Raw genomic sequence first — 19,292 nt, forward strand, 5'->3', positions numbered from 1 at the left:
TGACCCCAGCTCACTGCCACCACCCCTGTGTGACAGGAAGGGACAGAGCTCCTCAGGGCTGGCTGTGGCAGGTCAGGGTGTGCTGTCACTCCTGCAGCCACACAAAGCTGTGCAGGGGGTGTCCCTGGGGCAGCACAGGGCTGTGTTCCTGCCCCAGCCCCTGGGCTCAGGGCAGGCTGAGCCTGGCACCCCCCAGGAGGCCCTGGCACCGTGGGTGGGCACGTGGGTGGCTCCTGACTCAGCACAGCATCACTGCCCCTCCACAGCCCGGGCACTGCAGTGGGTGGCACTGGCTTCTCCTGAGTCATGGCTGACTGAAGTTCTGCCTTCTGGAATGCCTGTGCTTGTTTTCCCCCTCATTGCTGTCCCTTTTCCTCCTGGCCCAGCCCTGTGCAGGAACAGGCACAGAGCAGCAGGGAGAGCTGCAGTGAGCCTGGGGGGCACAGCTGCTTCCCTTCCTAGTGCTGCCCTCCTGCTCTTTGCCTGGGACCCTGAATTCCCATTCAGATGGCAGCATCCGCTCTGCCTTGCACTGGGTCTGTTGCAGAGAAGTATTGAGCATTCCCTTAACTCTGGGAAAATCAGGCTGGGATTCCTGTGGTCATCAGCAGGAGTGGAGAGTGTCAGCAGTTCACATCAGGCTGCTGGGGGCCTGTGGGGTTCATCAGAGTCCAGCCAGTGCCAGTGGTTCGCTGTCCTCCTCCCTCTGCATGGCAAAGGCATTTTGGGAGTGTGCAGGTGCTGCCTGGAACCCCTGTGGGTTGTGAGGGGGTCTGGCCCTTCCTGACACCACTGGCTCCATGTGCCAGGGCCTTGTGCTGTGTGTGCCCAGCCAGCTCTGGGGTGCCAGGGCACAGGGCAGCCCCTCTGGTGACCCCTGGGCACAGGCTCAGACCCCACTGCAGTTCTCACTCTGTGTCTGTTCCCAGCATCAAACTGCAGCTGCTGCTTTCCAGCCTTGGGCTGGGAGGGGAGATGAGGCTCCAGCTGGGCTCTCCCATCCTGATCACATTTCCCTTTATTCAGAAGGAGTGTGCAAGTCTGGGATTCAGAGGAGTTTTAGCTCCATTTTGGGACCACACATCCCATGTATAAAGTAAATGTGAGTGGTGTATAGTCTGTGCTGTCTTGACCCCTGACAGATCCCCTGACAGAGTAAGGATCAGCTCTGCTTCAGGGCTGGGCCCCTCAGGGAGGCACCATTTACCTCGAGGTTTGGCAACCTGGGGCCAGCCTTCCTTATCCTCTGCTCTAAAACTGAGGGGTGGAATATGATCCACACACCCCTGAGAGCAGCTTTGGAACCACTTAGGATGGCACATCTCAGTGAATCTTCTGAAAATCTCCATTTGTGGGTTTTCTTCAGGTGAAGGAGATTATTAATAGGTGTGATATATCCCTCATCATGACACAGTCTATATAAAAAATACTTTTTAAAAAATTATTATGGTGATTTTTATCTCTTTGTTGGCCCAAAGAGATTTTTAATAGAAATAAGGATCTAATTCTTTATTTAAATATGCCACAGATGCTTCATTTTGATGAAGGCATGGGAGATATCCTGAGTGGCTTTAGGAGGCAAACGCAGATTTCAGACAGGATCCCTCTCTCCTCCAGATCTCCACTGCAGTTACCTGCACATCCTCCTCTCCTTCCTCACCTGTTTGCATCCCCTGGTGATTCAGATGGATCCTGTGGGTGGGGAGGTGATACAGGAGTTCTGCTGGGACAGAGTTTATATCAAACTGTGACAATTGATATCAATCTGTGACAGTTCTGCTGCTGGCACTCCCTGTGAGCTCCATTGTCCCCAGACCTTTTCCCCCTGGGCTCACCGTGCAGGTTCCTGCTCACAGTTCCTGCAGTGTGGGATGAGGGGTCTCCCTGCTGGCCCATCCATGTTCCCTGGCTGAGGAAGGGACACTGCTGTGCAGTGTTCCCAGTGTCCAGCTGCAGGTAACACATTTCCAACAAATCCCATCTGTTCTGCTCGGGCCCTGCTCTCCAGAGGCTTTGCCACTCCTTTCTCTTGGTGTCTGGAAATATTTCAAGGTTTCAGGGCTTTTTTTTTTTGCTGGACACCTGGCCAGGGCATTTCTGTGAGGGGGAATAACTCTCAGGGTGATCATTCCTGACATTATCACCTGGTTGTTGCCTGCTTTTGCCACCTGCTGCAAGACTGGGAATTCCTGGATGCATTTCCATGACCAGCACACCTTCAGACAGAGACCTGGCTTGGGAAATGAGAATTGCCCAGGGCTGCACTCAGATGTGCTTGGCAGATGTTATTTCCACCACTGTGGGTGTACTGAAGTCTTTGTTCCAAGCAGGAAAGCTGCACTGAGGTTTCCAGGGAGAAGCTGACAGTGTGGCAGGCACCTCTCCGTGCTGGCAAACACCTTGCAGACCAACTTGTGTGGGATCATCTTCACAAAATATAGTTTCCAAGCTTTACAGATAAGTCTCTTTGGCTTAGATTTTCCCACTGGTCACTTCCTAACATCACCACTGAATGCTGTCCTGGTGCCAGGCTGTGAGGAGATTGATCAGGTGAAATGGCCTTGTCAGCTGTTCCAGGGTTCCACAAACTGAGTGCTGAAACACCAGTCCTGATCCAGAGGCACTGGGAGAGCTCAGGATCCAGGTTTTCCTTGCAAAGCCAGGTAACTTTGAGCTGTTGGATCAATGTGAAACTCTCCCATGGATGTTTCCTGAGGCTGGGACACTGCTGTGGGCATGAGGACAAGGTGGTGCCTTTCTCTGGTTGGAGACCCTAATTCAGAGCTGCCTGTTGGGAAGGCAGAAGGGAATAGGCTGGGCAGGAACAAGCAGTGCCTCAGTGTGCCTTGCCATATGTGCATAATCAGGACAAAAATGCCTATTCTGGGATGCTGGCCGCAGTTACCAAGAAATGAAGGCAATCCTGGATGATGGTAACACTAAAAGATGTTGCCTTAAAGGCACAGGGTCCACTTTCCTTATCACCCTGAAGTTGAGAAAGTTTGACATGGAGATGCTTTAGATTTGCAAATCATGGTACTTAACATCCAGGCCTGTGCCACACAGCATTAATTATGATCACTTGGGGATGCTTGAGGTTCTTAGCAGATGAGGATCTTCTTTTTTCTGTTCTGGGTAATAATTTGAATTCCCCCAATGGGCTCCAGGGCACCGTGGCATGAGGCTGGGAATTACAGTTTGAAGTAGGAAGGGTTAACAGAGTTACTGCTCTGAATTCCACTTTTCTTTCACCAATAGCTGAGCAGTCCTCGATGGGGCCCCTTTAGTGTTTTCTGACAGTGCAGAAAGATCAGTGACTGCATGAAACACATTTAGTTTTCATTTGTGCTTTTTATGTGTCTCTTGTAATCAGGAGGCAATGCAAGCTCCAGCTTGTGGTTTATTGCTGTTGCTGTCTTCCCTTGAGCTGCCTGAGCAGAGCAGGTTGGATGGAAGCAAAATGAGACCAGTGTAATAGCAGCAGCCAGACAGGCAGCCAGAAATAGCGGTGCTACAGGAGATGGAGTAAATAAAATAATCCTGTCAGGCTCCATTGCAGTCCAGGTTTCCAAATGGGAAGATAAAAGAGACATTTCTGAGTGCTTTCAGTGGAAGAGGGTTTAGCTCCCATGTAGCTTCTGTTGGAAACACTGAAGTGATCTTTGCACCACAACAACAGCCCTGCTTTTATTGCAGGCTAAAGAGGGCCTGTGGGAGCAGCCAAAAACCTTGTTTGCAAACACACAGCAGCCCTGGGACAGCTCTTATTACTTTAAGTGGGTTTTTGACTTCATCAGCACCTCCCAGCTCTTCTCTTTTTCTCCCAGTAACACAGATCTCCACAAAATGCAGGTTTTGGGGCAGGCCTGGGTCCAGCCTGCAGCAGTGGGGAAATGGGCCAGGCTGGGTTGCAGCAGCTCAGGAGAGACTCAGTGCTGGCCTGACAGGCAGAGCCTGCTGCTGGAGCTGGGGCAATTCCTGGGGTGTGCTGTGCAAGGCCAGGAGCTGGGCTCTGAGGATCCTTGGGGGTCCCTTCCAGCCCAGGACATTCCATGATTCCATAGGGTGGGCATGGAGACAACCAAAGAGAGCAGCACAGTGGCTTGGTCACAAAGTGTGAAATGAAGTTTTCAGAGAGCAGGGCTGCCCCAGCCCTGCTGACAGACCCCTGTGCTCTTGTCCAGCTGGGGCTGTCTGCAGGCAGGAGGTTTCTGTGGGACCACAGGCCATGGAAGGGACTTTGGGTGCTTCACCAGTCCCTTGGCCAGCAGACAGCCAAGGAAGGCAAGTCCAGCATTTAAAACCAAATATGAAACAGCACTGCAGCTTTCAGGCAGGGATACTCAGGGAAGAAAACATTGCTGTGAATGGTCCCACAGCCTGGAATGTTGGGTGAGCCCTTGCAGGGCTGTGCAGGTGACATGGCCTGAGCAGTGCCACAGGGGCCCATGACACAATGTCCCACAATGTCACAGTGCCACAGGGGCTCATGTCACAGTGTCCCAGGGCCTCATGTCACAATGCCACAGGGCCCCATGACACAATGTCCCATGGCCTTGGGTCACAGTGCCACAGGGGCCCATGACACAATGTCCCACAGTGTCACAGTGCCACAGGGAGCTCAATGCTGACATGGAACCTGCTGCCCTTCCACTGCCTGGGGAGCAGAGGGGGAAGAGCAGGATCCAAAGGGACTGGAGGAGCCAGCAGGAGGGGTCCTAAAATCCAGAAAGGGCTGAATTTGGAGTTCTCCATCTCTCTGTGGTTGTCTGGGCAGGGATCAGGTCCACAGAATTCACAGAATTCAAAGAATTCTCAGAATGACTGCATTGGAAGAGACCTTAAAGATCATCTAGTCCAACTCATGCCCTAACACCTCCACTAATCCATGGCACTGAGTGCCACATCCAGTCTTTGTTTTAGCCTCCTGTGACCATATAGACTGGCAGGATGTTCTGCAAAACGCTCTGTGCTTCATTTACCCCTCCTGGAATGGCAGTGGGTGTAAGTTTGGCCCGCAGGCCAACCTGCAGATCTGAAAACCCCTGCTGCTGCTGTGGCCTTTCATCAGCCCCATGTGAAGCCCCTGGGAGCAGCAGAGCAGTGACCTGGCTGCACAAGGGTTTCCCAGCTCTGATATATGGTCTCCTCCAGCCAGGTCTCATAAGCTCCTGGAGATCTGTATCACACCTGAGATAGCTCAGATGGCATAAAATCAGCAGGATGGCTTCTGTGGTACTGTTGGAAACAGAAAAGTTTTAATAAAAGGCAAAATAACAAAGCTCTTTACAGAGAAAAACTGAGCCAGGCTCAAGAGGTTCTTGCTCCTGGTAGAACACCTCACAAAAGCCATTAGTTCCTTTGTTCTCTTCTTTTTCTAGAAAATTGCCCAGGCAGGGCTTTTTGGCTTTTGTCCAATTGGCTCTCCTCAAGTTTGAGGTGAAGTTCCCCAGGTCCTATGAGGTGTCTTTTTACCCAATTGAGGAGAGAAACTTCTGGGCTTTTTTCCTTTTTAAGTAGACAAAGGATAATTTGGTCACTCCATCAAGAGGGGGCACATCCCTCCACATCTCCTCCTGCCATCAGTCCTTTGGAAAGGCCCTCACTGGGCTGCTCTGCAGCCAGAGGGATTGAACAAGGGTGGAAGAAGGCACCAGAATGCCAGTGCTGCTCCACTGAATCCATGGAGTGAGAACAGCATTGCCACAAACGCTGTGAGCCCCAGCCCTCCCCTCTGGTCTCAGCAGTTCTGCAGTTTATTGCAGCCCTGAGATACATGAACAGTCTCTGTTTTGTCCCACGTGTTCGAAGAAGGAAGAAGGAGTCAGGGCTCTTCATTTCTCGCTCTCAAGGTTGTTTATTGTATCTTATCTATAAAATTCTTTCTCCTGCCCTGCTGAGGTCTGTCCAGCAGGACAGTTCCAGGCACTCTGCCTGCCCCCAGGGCAGTGTTATGGCTTTATACTAAAAACTACATGTACAATGTTTACAGATACTTTCCAATACCCATCACCTGTGTTAGACAGTGAGCTTCTACTCTAAACCAATCTGTGAGTACCACCATCACAGCAGAAGATGGAGGTAGAGAAGAAGGAGAAAGGCTGGACATGCCCAAGTCCCTCCATCTTGTCCCCAAAACCCCTATTCTAAAAACCCCAAAATCTACTTTTTCACCTAGTGATAATTTTATTATCACACTACTTAAACTTCTGTGGCTTTCAGGTCTTCATACAAAGCTGGCAATTTGCTCCACAGGTCATAATCAAACCCCCAGGTGTTCTGGGCTGTGTGCCAGGGTCTCAGAGCCCCCTGGCAGGGGTCCTGGCCATCCTGGACACCCAGAGGGATGTCCTGAGTAGTGACACTCTGGGATCCCACAGTGCAGCTCCACGGAGCTGCTGAGGATGAGTCCAACGTCTCCTCCCTGCTCAGGATCCAGACAGTGCTGAATAACTGGGCAGGGATGTGCTGAATAACTGGGCAGGGATGTGCTGAAGAGCTGGGCAGGGATGTGCTGAATAACTAGGCAGGGATGTGCCAACCTCCCTCCCCTGCCTTGTGCAGGAGGAGTTACCAAGATCCAGCAGCTCAGCTCCCCAGGGACACTCCCAAACTCCCCAGGCAGGTTTGGGGTGGGAGGTGAGTGGCTGAGAGGGTTTTGGGGAGGTGGTGGTGGCATCCCCCTGTCCCTGATAGGATCCATCCTTTACCTCATTCCTGGCTGGGCTGAGCAGAACCCATTTCCCTCAGCCCAGCCCACAGGGCTTTGAGCTGTTAGAGATCCACCATCAGAGCCCTCATGAATGCTGCACCCATGGGATGGAGCTCTGGGACCAGGCCAGGTCCCCTCAGGAGCTCATTTCCTCCATGGGTGCCCTGTGCTGTTGAAACCCCTGATGGCTTTTGGTGATGCCATTAGATGCTGTGTCCAAGGGCTCAGAGCAAAGCTCTGGCATCCAAACTCTTAGCAGAGCTTGGATTTATTTCCTGATATCAAGAATATTTAGGGCAAAAACACTCCAAAGGGTTCATTGAGCTTTAGGGTCTCATTTGGACTGAAGGCCCAATGTGGTGCACTGAGCTCCACCATGTGTCACTGTTACTGTCCCATCTGAGCACTCAGCCACTGTAGGGTTAAATTAAATGTACAAGTGCTACAGAAAATTATCCCCTTGGTGTTCATGGAGAGCAGCCTAGGCTGCTTTCGTCAAAGGCTCTCTGTAAGGTAAATTAGACTTTAAAAATGTAGGCTCAGAATCTTTCTTTTAAAAGTCAAAGAAGGTTGAAAGCTTTCATGACTAAAGCTACCCAGGACATGGCAGAGTGGCAGCGTGCCATGCTCTCATTGCCCACGGCAGCCTGGGCACAGGACAGAGACAGAGCAGGCCAGCAGGAAAATCAGGACAAATTGCAGGAGTACACTGGATAACTCTGCTCCTCTGCTCTGCAGAGCAGTGAGAAATCACAGAGAGGGGTCTAAGACCCACCCTGAACTCAGTGAAAAAGCAACTCAGCCTCTTCCCAGCCTCTGCCTGTCCCAGAGCTTGAGCTGGCATTTGGGTGCAGGTGCTGGGAGCCCTGGCTTAGTCCTTGCCTAATTCCAGCCCCAACTGTTCACTGTCATCACCCATTCCATGGCAACTGCTCCCAGGGCAGGGCTGGCCAGGGTGGGCTGGGCCAGCCTCATCCTTGGCTGGCTGTTGTCCCCTGGGCACAGGGGACACTCATCTCTGCTGAGGTGATCTGCAGGGGTTGCTGCTTTTCGTCCCTGCCCAGACGCCCAACAGCCCCACCCTGGGCATCCCTGGCAGTGCTGTCCAAACCCTCCTGCAGCTCTGGCAGCCTCGGGGCTGTGCCCATTCCCTGGGCAGTGCCAGCACCCTCTGGGGACAGAACCTTTCCTGACCTCCAGCCTAACCCTGCCCTGGCCCAGCTCTGGCCATGCCCTGGGTGCTGTCCCTGGTCACCAGTGATGAGATCAGAGCTGTCCCTCTGCTGCCCCTTGGGAGGATGGCAGAGACATCACTGAGGTCTCCCCTCAGTCTCCTCCAACAATCCAAGGGCCCTCAGCTGCTCCTCCAGGCCTCTCCAGAGCCTTTCCCATCCTCGTGGCCTCCTCTGGGTTCTCTCCAATGGCTAAATGTCTTTTTTATATTGTTGTGCCCAAAACTGCCCAAGCACTGGAGGTGAGGCCACCCCAGGCCAGGGCAGAGCAGGACAAATGCCCAGCACAGGGCTGTCCGTCATGGCTCCAATGCCCTCCCTGGCCCAGCACAGGGCTGTCCCTCATGGCTCCAATGCCCCTCCTGGGCCAGCACAGGGCTGTCCCTCATGGCTCCAATGCCCTCCCTGGCCCAGGACAGGGATGTCCCTCATGGCTCCAGTGCCCTCCCTGGCCCAGGACAGGGATGTCCCTCATGGTTCCAATGCCCTCCCTGGCCCAGCACAGGGCTGTCCCTCATGGCTCCAGTGCCCTCCCTGGCCCAGCACAGGGCTGTCCCTCATGGCTCCAATGCCCTCCCTGGCCCAGCACAGGGATGTCCCTCATGGCTCCAGTGCCCTCCCTGGCCCAGCACAGGGCTGTCCCTCATGGCTCCAGTGCCCTCCCTGGCCCAGCACAGGGATGTCCCTCATGGCTGCGATGCCCCTCCTGGCCCAGCACAGGGATGTCCCTCATGGCTCCGGGGCACTGCTGATGTTGTGTAAAGCTGCTGGGGATGGAGGGATGATCCCTGTTGGAAGAGCCACCGTGCTGCCTGTTTCTCCTCCTCTCTGTGCCCCTCAGGCTGGAGGGGCTGTGCTGTGCTGCCCACAGGCCTCCCCTGCTTCCCTGGGCTCTGGCAGCTCTGATCCCAAGGCATGGGGAATGCTGAGCTGTTCCCACACAGCTCTGAGCTGTTAGAGATCCACCACCAGAGCCCTCCAGTGTGTCTCACTGGTTACTTAGAGCTCCCCATTGATCTGTACAATAAATAAACATCATTATCCCATGGTAGAGATGGGGAACGGCTGAGGGAGAAATGTCATTTCACCTAGAGCCCCAGGGGCTCCCCTCCCAGAGCCTGGCTGCATCCGTGCCCTCAGAACACATAATCCCTCCTCGAGTCATTGTGAGACTCCTTTGGCACTGGAATATGCAGGGTTTGATAAACAGGAGCACCAATAACACACATATGCAGTGAGGAGCTTGTAATGGATGATTCTGGGGCTGGCATCTCCTGTCCTGTCAGCTCCTAAGAGGGATCTGATGACTCAGGCTGGAAATGGCTCTTTCCCTATTTGTGCTTCACAGATTATTTGTTCTATGCATGAGAAGTGGAGTGTGACCCAGCACAGGGTAAACCACAGCTCCTGAGAAAAGACACCATCCTAAATCCAAACCCATGCCTGAGGCCTCCCCATGCACCCCTGTACACCCCACAGTCAGGAGGTAATGGGGGAATGTGGAACTCCTGGAATGCTGCACGCATGGGATGGAGCTCTGGGACCAGGCCAGGTCCCCTCAGGAGCTCATTTCCCCCTTGGGTGCTCTGTGCTGCTGGAGGGATCATCCCTCCATCCCCAGCAGCTTTACACAACATCAGCAGTGCCCTGGAGCCATGAGGGACATCCCTGTCCTGGGCCAGGGAGGGCATTGGAGCCATGAGGGACATCCCTGTGCTGGGCCAGGGAGGGCACTGGAGCCATGAGGGACATCCCTGTCCTGGCCCAGGAGGGGCATTGGAGCCATGAGGGACATCCCTGTGCTGGGCCAGGGAGGGCACTGGAGCCATGAGGGACATCCCTGTCCTGGGCCAGGGAGGGCATTGGAGCCATGAGGGACAGCCCTGTGCTGGGCGAGGGAGGGGACTGGAGCCATGAGGGACAGCCCTGTGCTGGCCCAGGAGGGGCATTGGAGCCATGAGGGACATCCCTGTGCTGGGCCAGGGAGGGCATTGGAGCCATGAGGGACAGCCCTGTCCTGGGCCAGGAGGGGCATTGGAGCCATGAGGGACATCCCTGTGCTGGGCATTTGTCCTGCTCTGCCCTGGGCTGGGGGGGCCTCACCTCCAGTGGGAGCCCTTTCCAGTGTCCAGATTTTCCAATAAAGCTCAGCCTTGCTTTCCTCATGATGGCCACAAAGATTTCTTTCTTTCTAAGCACATTTACATGAATTTACCTTCCCCCTTCCAGGAGGGGACAGTGGTGGGGTGGGGACAGAGAGGGTGGCCCAGGCAGGTCCCAAGGCAGGGCCAGCCCCAAGCATGGCCACAAAACCCAGCACCCGAAAGCAGAGCTGTGGGGGGCTTATGTAACGTGTCAGAACTTTGCTTTGTGCTCCTGTCAAACCACTTTTTTTGGCTTCATCTTCTCCCTGTGAATCCTCAGTACAGATTACGTGAACAGACTGCAGAGCATTATTCAGAAGAGCTTAATTAACCTCAGCGAGGGGAAGAAAAGGAAATCGTAGAAGCTGTAGGGTAAAAAAAGATCATATTTAGACAAATAAGTGCAAATGACCCAGATGCATCAATTTCCTTCAGAGGCAGGCAGGCAGGCTGGGTGCTCTGCAGAGGCTGCAGGTCTGTGCCACTGCTGCTCTGCTGCTGGCCCCACTGTGCCCCAGGTCCTGCTCATCCCACTGCTCCCAGCCCTGCCCCATCTGGCAGCTCCTCTCACTCCATCCAGCTGCAGGAGCCCGGGAGAGCAGCTATTCCCTATTCCCTGTGCAGGATTAAGCACACTCAGATCATCATGATGGATGTTTGTCTAACCTTCTTTTGAAAATCCCCCAGGAATGCTGTCCCAAGACTTCCCTGTTTTGTCTGTTCTAGGGTTTAACTACTCTTCTAGATAAAAACTTTTTTTTCCCCCAAGTTTCTAATCCTGTTCTCCCTTGTGGTAAATTAAGCCAAGCCACAATCAAAATGGAGAATAACTGATCACCTGCCCCCTTAAAAGAGGAGCAGCTTTCACATACTGGAATACCAACAGCACATTCCTCTTTAGTTATGGCCTTTCTACATTAAACAGCTGCATTTCTTTGGCCTTTTCCCACTGATAAGGTTTTGAGAGGGTTTTTGGGGGGTTTCTGTATTTTCTTGGTCTTGCCTGATTTAACTACAAGAAATAATCTTGTGTGACATTCAGAACTGGCCAGTGCAGAGCAGCCCATGGTCACCCTGGCTGAGCCATGGGCAGGGTAATAAACAGGACCAAAGGAACAGAGCCAGCCTGTGAACAAAGCTATATCCTAGAGATTAATCATTTCTTCATTTCTCACATTCTAATTCTCTCATTTATCCCTGGATAACTGTTTGAACCCTGGATGCTGAGAATTTTAAACTTTCTGGGCTGACAGGCACAGACCCCCAGGAGAACACTGCATTGACCTGAGGGTGTGCAGAAGCTTCCAAAATTGATTGATAGCACTGGGATTGTGGGTGTGGAGTTTGAATAGAAGCATGTAATGTCACAGGGTGGAAAATTTAGAGTTTAAGGATTTAGAATATAGCAATATATATAAGGCAAGATGGTTGTTCTTCACCTTCTCCATGGGTTTGGGTGGTTTTGTGCAATTGAATCAAAAAGTCTGCACTGCACGACATGAGTGATTGGTTATTGGGTTAAAAGTGAAAATAATCTAGGTGCCATTTCTTAATTGGATAGTTTAGCCTTAACCAACCTTGTAGAGTAAGATAGTTAAGCATTTTGTAGCTTGTTAGTAGAATGGTTTGGGACTCATGAGTTGTAGGACTGTGATGCAGATAAATAATAAATATTTGAGTCTGAACACCAAATACCGACCTTGACAGAGGCAGAAAAGAAGTTAAGTAATCAACATTTGGTGGTGCCCTGTATGAGGATTGAAGTGAGGACCTTCAGAGATAACCAGGAGCAGGAGCAGCATTCCTTCTGCAGCAGATAAATCTCCATTTTTGTGCATGGATCTGCTTTGTCCTCCTGCCATGCAGTACTTGCACCAGGCTGGTGGAACAATCCATTTCCCTCCTCAGCCTCACAGTGCTTTCCTGAATCTCATCTTTTCCTTGGCTCCATGGAGATGCTGGGAAAAGGACAGAACTATGCTGGACACAGTGGTGTGAGGAGCAGCAGGTTCCTGTCTGAGCATTGCTCCTGCCCCTAGCAGAACACACAGCAGCATCCCTTCATGGCCTCTGTGCTCTCTCCATTTCCTCTTGTCCATGTGCATTAAAAGCTCCTTAAAACAAGGGTTTGTCCTTGTTTGCTGTCTGCTGTTTGCCTGATGAGTACCTGCATTTTTTTCAGCTCAGTTACACTGCAAGGTGTTTGAAGAGGGCCATGCTTCACTAAGGAGCTGAGTAGTGTCTTTTATTGTTTAAAAGCTGTGATAAAATAGCCATGGATCAAATAATTATTGGGCTTCCCATATTATGGGTGTTAAAATTTAGTCAGTTGAGAAATAATATCCATTCACTGAATGTTGGCAAGAAGAAGGGAGAATGATAATAGGAAATGCTGAGCCCATTAAAAATGAAATTGTCCAGTTGTTGATCTGGGGACTGAACTTTTTGGAACCAGCTGTGGACAAAGTCCTCCATGTCCAGGCATGTGCTGCTCATGAGATGTTTGTGAGGGGAATAAAGTCTCTCATAAATTCAGAGTACCAGTGTGGAGTTTGTGGCCAACAAGTAAGGAATGGTCCTTCTTTAGAAGGAAAGCACTGGGAGAAAGATGATCCATTTGAAAGATGGAGTCATTATTGAATTCCTTCTCCAGTGACAGTGGAAGTGGCAGACAGGAGCTTTGTGCTGTTGCCTTTCCCTTGCTCAGCTCAAGGCCAGACCGTGGTGTTTCCTCCTGTGCTGCTGCTTCCCCCCTCCTGCATTTCCCCAGCAAGAACCTCTGGGGCCATTTCATCTCCAGAGGCACTTGGAGGATTCCATTAACTCCTCACTGCTCCTTCAGGAGCTCCTGGGCAGCACCTTTATCTTCACATCCAGTGCTGAGGAGCCTCCCTGGAGACAGGGCAGCTCCTGCTGCATCCCAGGAGGAGAAATGGAGAAATGTGTGGACCAGCTCAGTCAGAAATGTCCAAACCCATGGATTGTCCTCTGGAAGCACAAAGCTGGTAAAGCATTCCCTTGGCAGTAGCTGTTAAAAATAGCTCATAATGTTTTCTGAGTCAAAACTGGGGAGATAGGAGGGGGAAAATGTGTTTAGTGTGTGGAAGGAAAGAATGCACATTATTTATTTAGTTATTTGTTTATTTATTTATTATTTATATTCAAAAACTTTAAACTCCAAGTTTTCCACCCTGTGATATCACACATTTCTATTCAAACTCCACACCCACAATCCCAGTGCTATCATTCCATTTTGGAACCCTTCTCTTCATGTCAAATGTAGTATTCTCTTGGGGGTCCGTGCCTGTCAGCACAGAAAGTCTAAAATTCTCAGCATCCAGGGTTCCAACAGTACCAATTTATCCAGGGATAAATGAGAGAATTAGAATGAGAGAAATGAAGAAATTATTAATCTCTAGGGTTAGAGATTTGATCACAGGTTTGTTCACAGGCTGGCTCTGTTCCTTTGGTCCTGTTTATTATCCTGCCCAAGCAGTGCACAGAGCCTGGGATTTTCAGAGCTTGTGATTGTGGTTCTTGAATACTTTATGAACAGATCTCTCCACAGTCATGAAGATTGCCTGGAAAGGGGCACTGGATCCATCCTCACTGGAGTGTGGTCTGTTGGGGCTGGTTCTGGAGTTGTCAGCAGCAGTGGGAAGGGGAGCAGCTGCTGTGCAGTGATGGAAGGAGCTCATCCTTGCTGCTGAGAGCTTTGCCATCAGGTGTTTTTGAGGAGGTGCTGCAGATAAATGTTCTCTGTGAGAACAAGCCCCAGCCTCCATTAGACACCGTGTGTGGCATTGACTGATTGATCAGCTCCGTGTGCCTCTTGCAGCCTTTCCACAGCACCGAGGGAAAGAAACAATTGCCTAAGTTAGGACAAGACTGAAATTGTTTTCTGTTGCCTATTCAGCCTGAAATACCTTTTTCTTATGTTTTGGACTATCACTATTTCAGGCTACACCAGAGGAAGGTTTCTGTACAAGATATTTGTTAATGAAATTCCTCCCCTGCTGCCCAGAGCATTCCAGAGGAAGGAGCCAGGATTTAAAGCCTGTGAGCTTCTGGCCAGTCTTGTGATAGTTAATACTGTCTGGCAGATTCATGAGCAAGTTTGCTAAATCATTATGATGTGGAGTTTATTTTCCAAGATTAATTTGTATAAAATAGTACCTACTGCTTATCTTGAAAAAGCCTCACTGCTAAATATTATTTCAATAAATAAATGTTGTATATTGCCTTCATTTTTTCTCTCAAATGAATCCTTTGACATAGCATTTATCTTTAGGGCACTTTGAAAAATCCAAAGCTGTTTAGGTTAAATTGATTTAATATACCTAAATATTAAGATACTTTTGAGAGTGGTTAGAGGAAGTGGAAGTAAATCTTAATTGTTTTGCTGAATTTGGTTTTAAATAAATTGAATCACCTTGTGTGGCCATGACTAGAGAATTAACATTCTGTTTTCTGATGATCATCTTCTGTTGTCTGAGATAACAGGGACAGAGCTATGGGGCCAATGGGGAATTTACTTTTCCCTTCCCAATGCAGAGAAATGAGCTGTTGCTGAAAAACAGGGAATAACCAGCTGAGAAAGGAGGTGAGCATGAAAAGGTTTGGTTGAAAAGGTTATAACTACCAAGGAGAGAAAAGCTGGATCAAGAGGTTAAATCCAGGGTGGGATGAGACCAGAGGTAGGTTGGGAGTGCTTTGAGCTGGGAATCAGGGTGGCTTCTCACCAGTGAGCTGTGTGTGAATGGGAGATGGGCTCCAAGGAGAAGGAGGATCTCAAAGTGTTTTACAGTCCCAAATGGGAGTGGGAATGTGTGTGAAAAACAGATCTGGACTGTGCTGCCAGAGCAGTGATGGCTCCAGGTGTGTGCACAGCCTGCTGGGCCCTGCCAGGCCTGGGCCTCACGTTGCTCACCCTGTGGAGCAGAACCTCCCATGGGGAAATGCTGGAACATGGCACCTACTCAGAGGCATTTCTTTGTGCCTACAAACTGAATTTTGCAGCTCAGGGATTGTGTTTTGTTCCTCTCTGCCTATGGTCTGTCCTCTTTGGCCAAAAAGAGACATGTTCACAGAGGTGAGGCTGGAAGGACCTGACCAGGTTTCACCATCCCTTCTTTCTCTCCCTCAGCTCCCCCAGGAACTGAAGGACCTGACCAGGTTTCACCGTCACTTCTTTCTCTCCCTCAGCTTTTCCAGGAACTGAATGATCTGACCAGGTTTCACCATAATTTATTTTCCTCAGCTTTTCCAGGAATTGCAGGACCTGACCAGGTTTCACCATCCCTCCTTTCTCTCCCTCAGCTCTCCCAGGAATTCCCTGCTGAGCCCAGGCTCTCCATGATTTCTCACCACCATCCCTGTCTCCTTTTCCCTGTGCAGGATCTGATCCGAAGGGATATCCTGTATTACAAAGGGCGCATAGACATGGATAAATATGAAGTGGTGGATATAGAAGATGGGAGAGATGATGACTTCAATGTCAGCATGAAGAATGCCTTCAAACTGCATAACAAGGAGACTGAGGAAATGCACTTATTCTTTGCCAAGAAACTGGAGGAGAAGTTACGATGGCTTAGAGCTTTCAGAGAAGAAAGGAAGATGGTAAAAGAAGATGAAAAGATAGGTGAGGAATGTGGAAATGAATCTGGAAGGAGGTTGTTGGTAGTGTTTCATTTAGCCCCAATGTGTGGAGTAGCCCATATTTTCTTTGTGGTAGAATTACAGTTTAACCTTGTTGAAATGTCCTTGGTTGCTCTCCTAGTCATAAATAGGTCTCTTTCCAGCTCAGTTACTGTTCTTTTTGGCCCTCAATAAACAAATTCTCCCCATAGCTCAAGCCTGGAGCTCTGTGGGTGTGTGGGAGAGGGAAGTCTTTGGCCATCCACCTCAGGGTCTCCTGGCTGCATCCTCCTGCTCTGGTTAGGGATGTTTCATGCAGAGGGAGGCAGCAGAGTCAGTGACAGCCCTTCCCTTGCACCAGCCCCTAAACTGACTGTGACCCGTGTCAGTCCAAGCTCAGTTTGTTGTTCAGCTCTAAAGCACTGGGCATATTTATGACACTATATAAATAAAAATGGCTCTAATCTTACTTTTCATCCAGCCCCTGCACAAGTGAGATTAGAAGGAGGCCAAGGAAGAGTTGATTTTCAGTAGAACACCCAGAGCATTCTGTGTTTGCAAACAGGGCAGAGCATCCAAGAGTTGCTTTTCAGTAGAACACCCAGAGCATTCCTTGTTTGCAAAGAGAGCAGAGCATCCCCCTCCCCAAAAGGAAGTGAGGCTTTGTGAGCAACCTTCTGAATTGTGTTTGCCGTGTTCCCTTTTGCAGGCTTTGAAATTTCTGAGAATCAAAAGCGGCAAGCGGCAATGACAGTAAAGAAAGTCAGTAAGCAAAAAGGTAACCGGCAACACGCTCTGTGCCTGGTGATGTGAGGGTGGAGCGGGCTGGGCTGAATCCTGCTGGGCTGGGATCCAGCATCCCCTCAACTTCCCCTCCCTTCTCTTTTTATATCAAATACCGTTTGTGCTTTGTATCCTTCCTTAATGTATCTGTGGGCCAAATTAATCTCTGGTCGAAGGTGGTTGAAAGCCAGTGGAACTGCACCAGAGATGAATTTGATCTCGTGTCTCCAGTCTGATGTCCAGAAGCTGTCCCTGGGGGCAGAAATCTATCTCAGTTGTTTATCTCAGGCTGAAATGGGAGTGAGTGCGGAGGTGTGTAGAGGTTCTGCTAATTCCCAAAGTCTCCCATTAGCAAAAAATAAAAAAAAAAAAAAAAGAAAAAAAAAATTGCTAAAATGCTGGAACTGGGGAGGGAGTACCCCTTTCCTGCTGCTGGAAAGGAAAGGGACACTCTTCTTTCCTGGGGCTGCCTGTAACTTTTTTAAGACAGCACAGTAGCATCAACTGTAGGAAATAAAGGATTTTAGTAAAGACACTGTACCTCTGGAATGTCAGATTCATTTCCCCAGCCAGGCAGGCTGCAGCCAGCTGAGCAGTGCCCTGCCTGGTGTTAGGCAGAGCCTCAACTGGCCAAAGCCAGCTTAATTCTCTCTTGCAATAACTCTTGCAGCTACAGGTTTTGAAATACTCAACACAGAGGGAAGGTCAGAGAGCTCATTCCTCAAGTTCTCCAAAGCTTCACACAGTCTTGGATGTATTGATTTGTTACCAAAGTACCGTAGCACAAGTAGGCCTACAAGTGGGTTTTGAGAGAGCTCCTCAAGGCTTGGCTCAGGTCAGGTGCAGGCAGGTTGGTCCCCGCTCTGTGCAGATGTTTTGGGGGGTTTGCAGAAGCTGAAGGAGCTCTTTGCTTTCTGCCTCACCTGTGTGTTGTCTACTGGCTTTGCTGGTCCAGGAGTGGTTTGCCAGGCCAGCTGTGAACTCCTTGGTTTGCTGTGTCTCTCCATTGTCATCAGTCTTCTCCTCTCTACTAACTTCTTCTGTTGTCTCCTGAGATGTTCTCTAAAAACTCTCCTGGCCAGATGTTCTAAGCTCAGAGTGTGCACACCCAGAGCAGGCCCAAGTGCCTCACAGTGTCCCCTGTCACAGCCCCTCAGCACCTGCATGTCTGTCCCTCAGCACGGGAGCATCCACAGGGCTCGTGGAGCTTCACCATGAGAGAGCCTGACTTGCATGACTGCCATGACAAAACCAGGTTCAATTATTGCTGCTGTTCAGTTCATTATATTATTAATTAATAGCGGTATTAATTAATAATTGTACTGTTCAGCCAGTAAGTGACACAGTGGAGAGGTGCCTGAGCATGCCTGCCAGTATTCCCACGTAAATTACTGGACTTGCATCCTGACAAATACAATCTGCCTGACAGGACTGGTGTCTTACACAGCAATTGCTCTCTGTCTGCTCTCTTTGTCTTTCTCTCTCTTTCTCTCTGAGATGAAAAAGGAGGGGTTGTTATCTTGGGCTTCTCGGACTATGAAATTCATTAGCTCCTAAACCAGCAGTCAGCATTTCTGTAGTGAAGAACGAGCCTAGGCTGTGGCACTGGCAGTTCTTTTTATGGGATTAAGTCCTCGAGCCAGACAGAAGTTCAGTCACACCCCAGCCCTGAGTTAAGCACAGCCTGGTTGGTTTTAGGATGTGAAATCTGAAAAACAATAAATAGGGTAATTAAAATGGTAGCTCTGTAAGCTTTGCTCTACACTGTGGTGGTCATAGCCCAGTCCCAGGTTGATTAAATTAAATATTGACACTGAGAACTCTTAGTTTTGTTACTCTGGGGTTTGTCCTGTGCCCAAGACCCAACTAAAAAGCATGAGGCTGCCAGAGCAGGGAGCTGCTGGCACTGCTCAGAAGAGGGAGGTAGGAGGAAACCCATGAGAGGTGGCTTTTGGTGACTGATTTTTAAATCTTGCCCTATGCATTTTACAGATATTGACAGTGTTTTATTGTGCCAAGACCTTGGCAGCACTTGGGGCTGCAGGTGTGCCTGTGCCAGGGGCTGCTGCTGCTGCTGCCTCTGCCCTCCTGCAGGGCCTTGGAGCTGCTTTTGGAGCATCAGATATACCTGAAAAGCAGGGAAGCCTTTCAGAAGGAGGAATAGGTCACTGAATTCAGTAGATGTATTTATTTATTTAAATGCAGGATGGTCTCAGTGGCTGCAGCAGGGCTTGACAGCTCGAGGTGCTGCCAGCCCAGCTCCTGTGTCACAGGATGACTATTACAGACTAGTTCCTAGATTATCTCACTTGTTCCCTGCACCTCTTAAATGGGAAACCATGGTAATTCCCCTGTCACAGAACACTTAAGGAAGAGAGAAAAGCCGTGAAGGAGGTGAAATGGAAAATGCAATCAACTTTGTTAGAGGTGAAGCAGAAAAACATTTTTCAAATAGTATAAACTGCTGCTTATTTCATGCACTGTTGTACCACACCTCCCAGAAGTATTGCTCTGGAGATGGCTGGCATGTGTTTGAGAAGGAGGCATTTAAACCTCTGCTGGCTGCAGCAGGAGAGGGGGAGAGCAACTGAGAGGAAACCTTAAAACTCTGCTTTTTAAACTACCAGGACCTTTATCCAGGTGATTAAGTGAGAACACTCTCTGAGCATTTCCAGAAGTGTTTGATGCCCAGCTGAGGGTGCTGTGGGGGCAGCAGCCCCCTCGTGGCTCCCAGGTGTGCCCAGCAAAGTGTGCAGGGCCAGGCTCCCTGCCAGACCCACTTAA

The 19,292-nt window shown here is 50.1% G+C and overlaps 1 protein-coding gene across 11 annotated transcripts in view; it reads left to right on the forward strand.

The window, feature by feature from the left end:
• The window catches only part of ARHGEF9 (Cdc42 guanine nucleotide exchange factor 9), a 210,320-nt gene that overhangs the window by 180,073 nt on the left and 10,955 nt on the right, over positions 1 to 19,292 (forward strand). For all 11 annotated transcript variants that reach the window (XM_063170295.1, XM_063170293.1, XM_063170294.1 and 8 more), the window contains 2 exons: positions 15,486 to 15,729; positions 16,435 to 16,503. In XM_063170295.1, the coding sequence (XP_063026365.1) occupies positions 15,486 to 15,729; positions 16,435 to 16,503 (313 nt within the window). The remainder of the gene's footprint in view (positions 1 to 15,485; positions 15,730 to 16,434; positions 16,504 to 19,292) is intronic.

This window comes from Melospiza melodia, chromosome 16 (assembly GCF_035770615.1).
Source record: "Melospiza melodia melodia isolate bMelMel2 chromosome 16, bMelMel2.pri, whole genome shotgun sequence".
NCBI lineage: Eukaryota > Metazoa > Chordata > Aves > Passeriformes > Passerellidae > Melospiza > Melospiza melodia.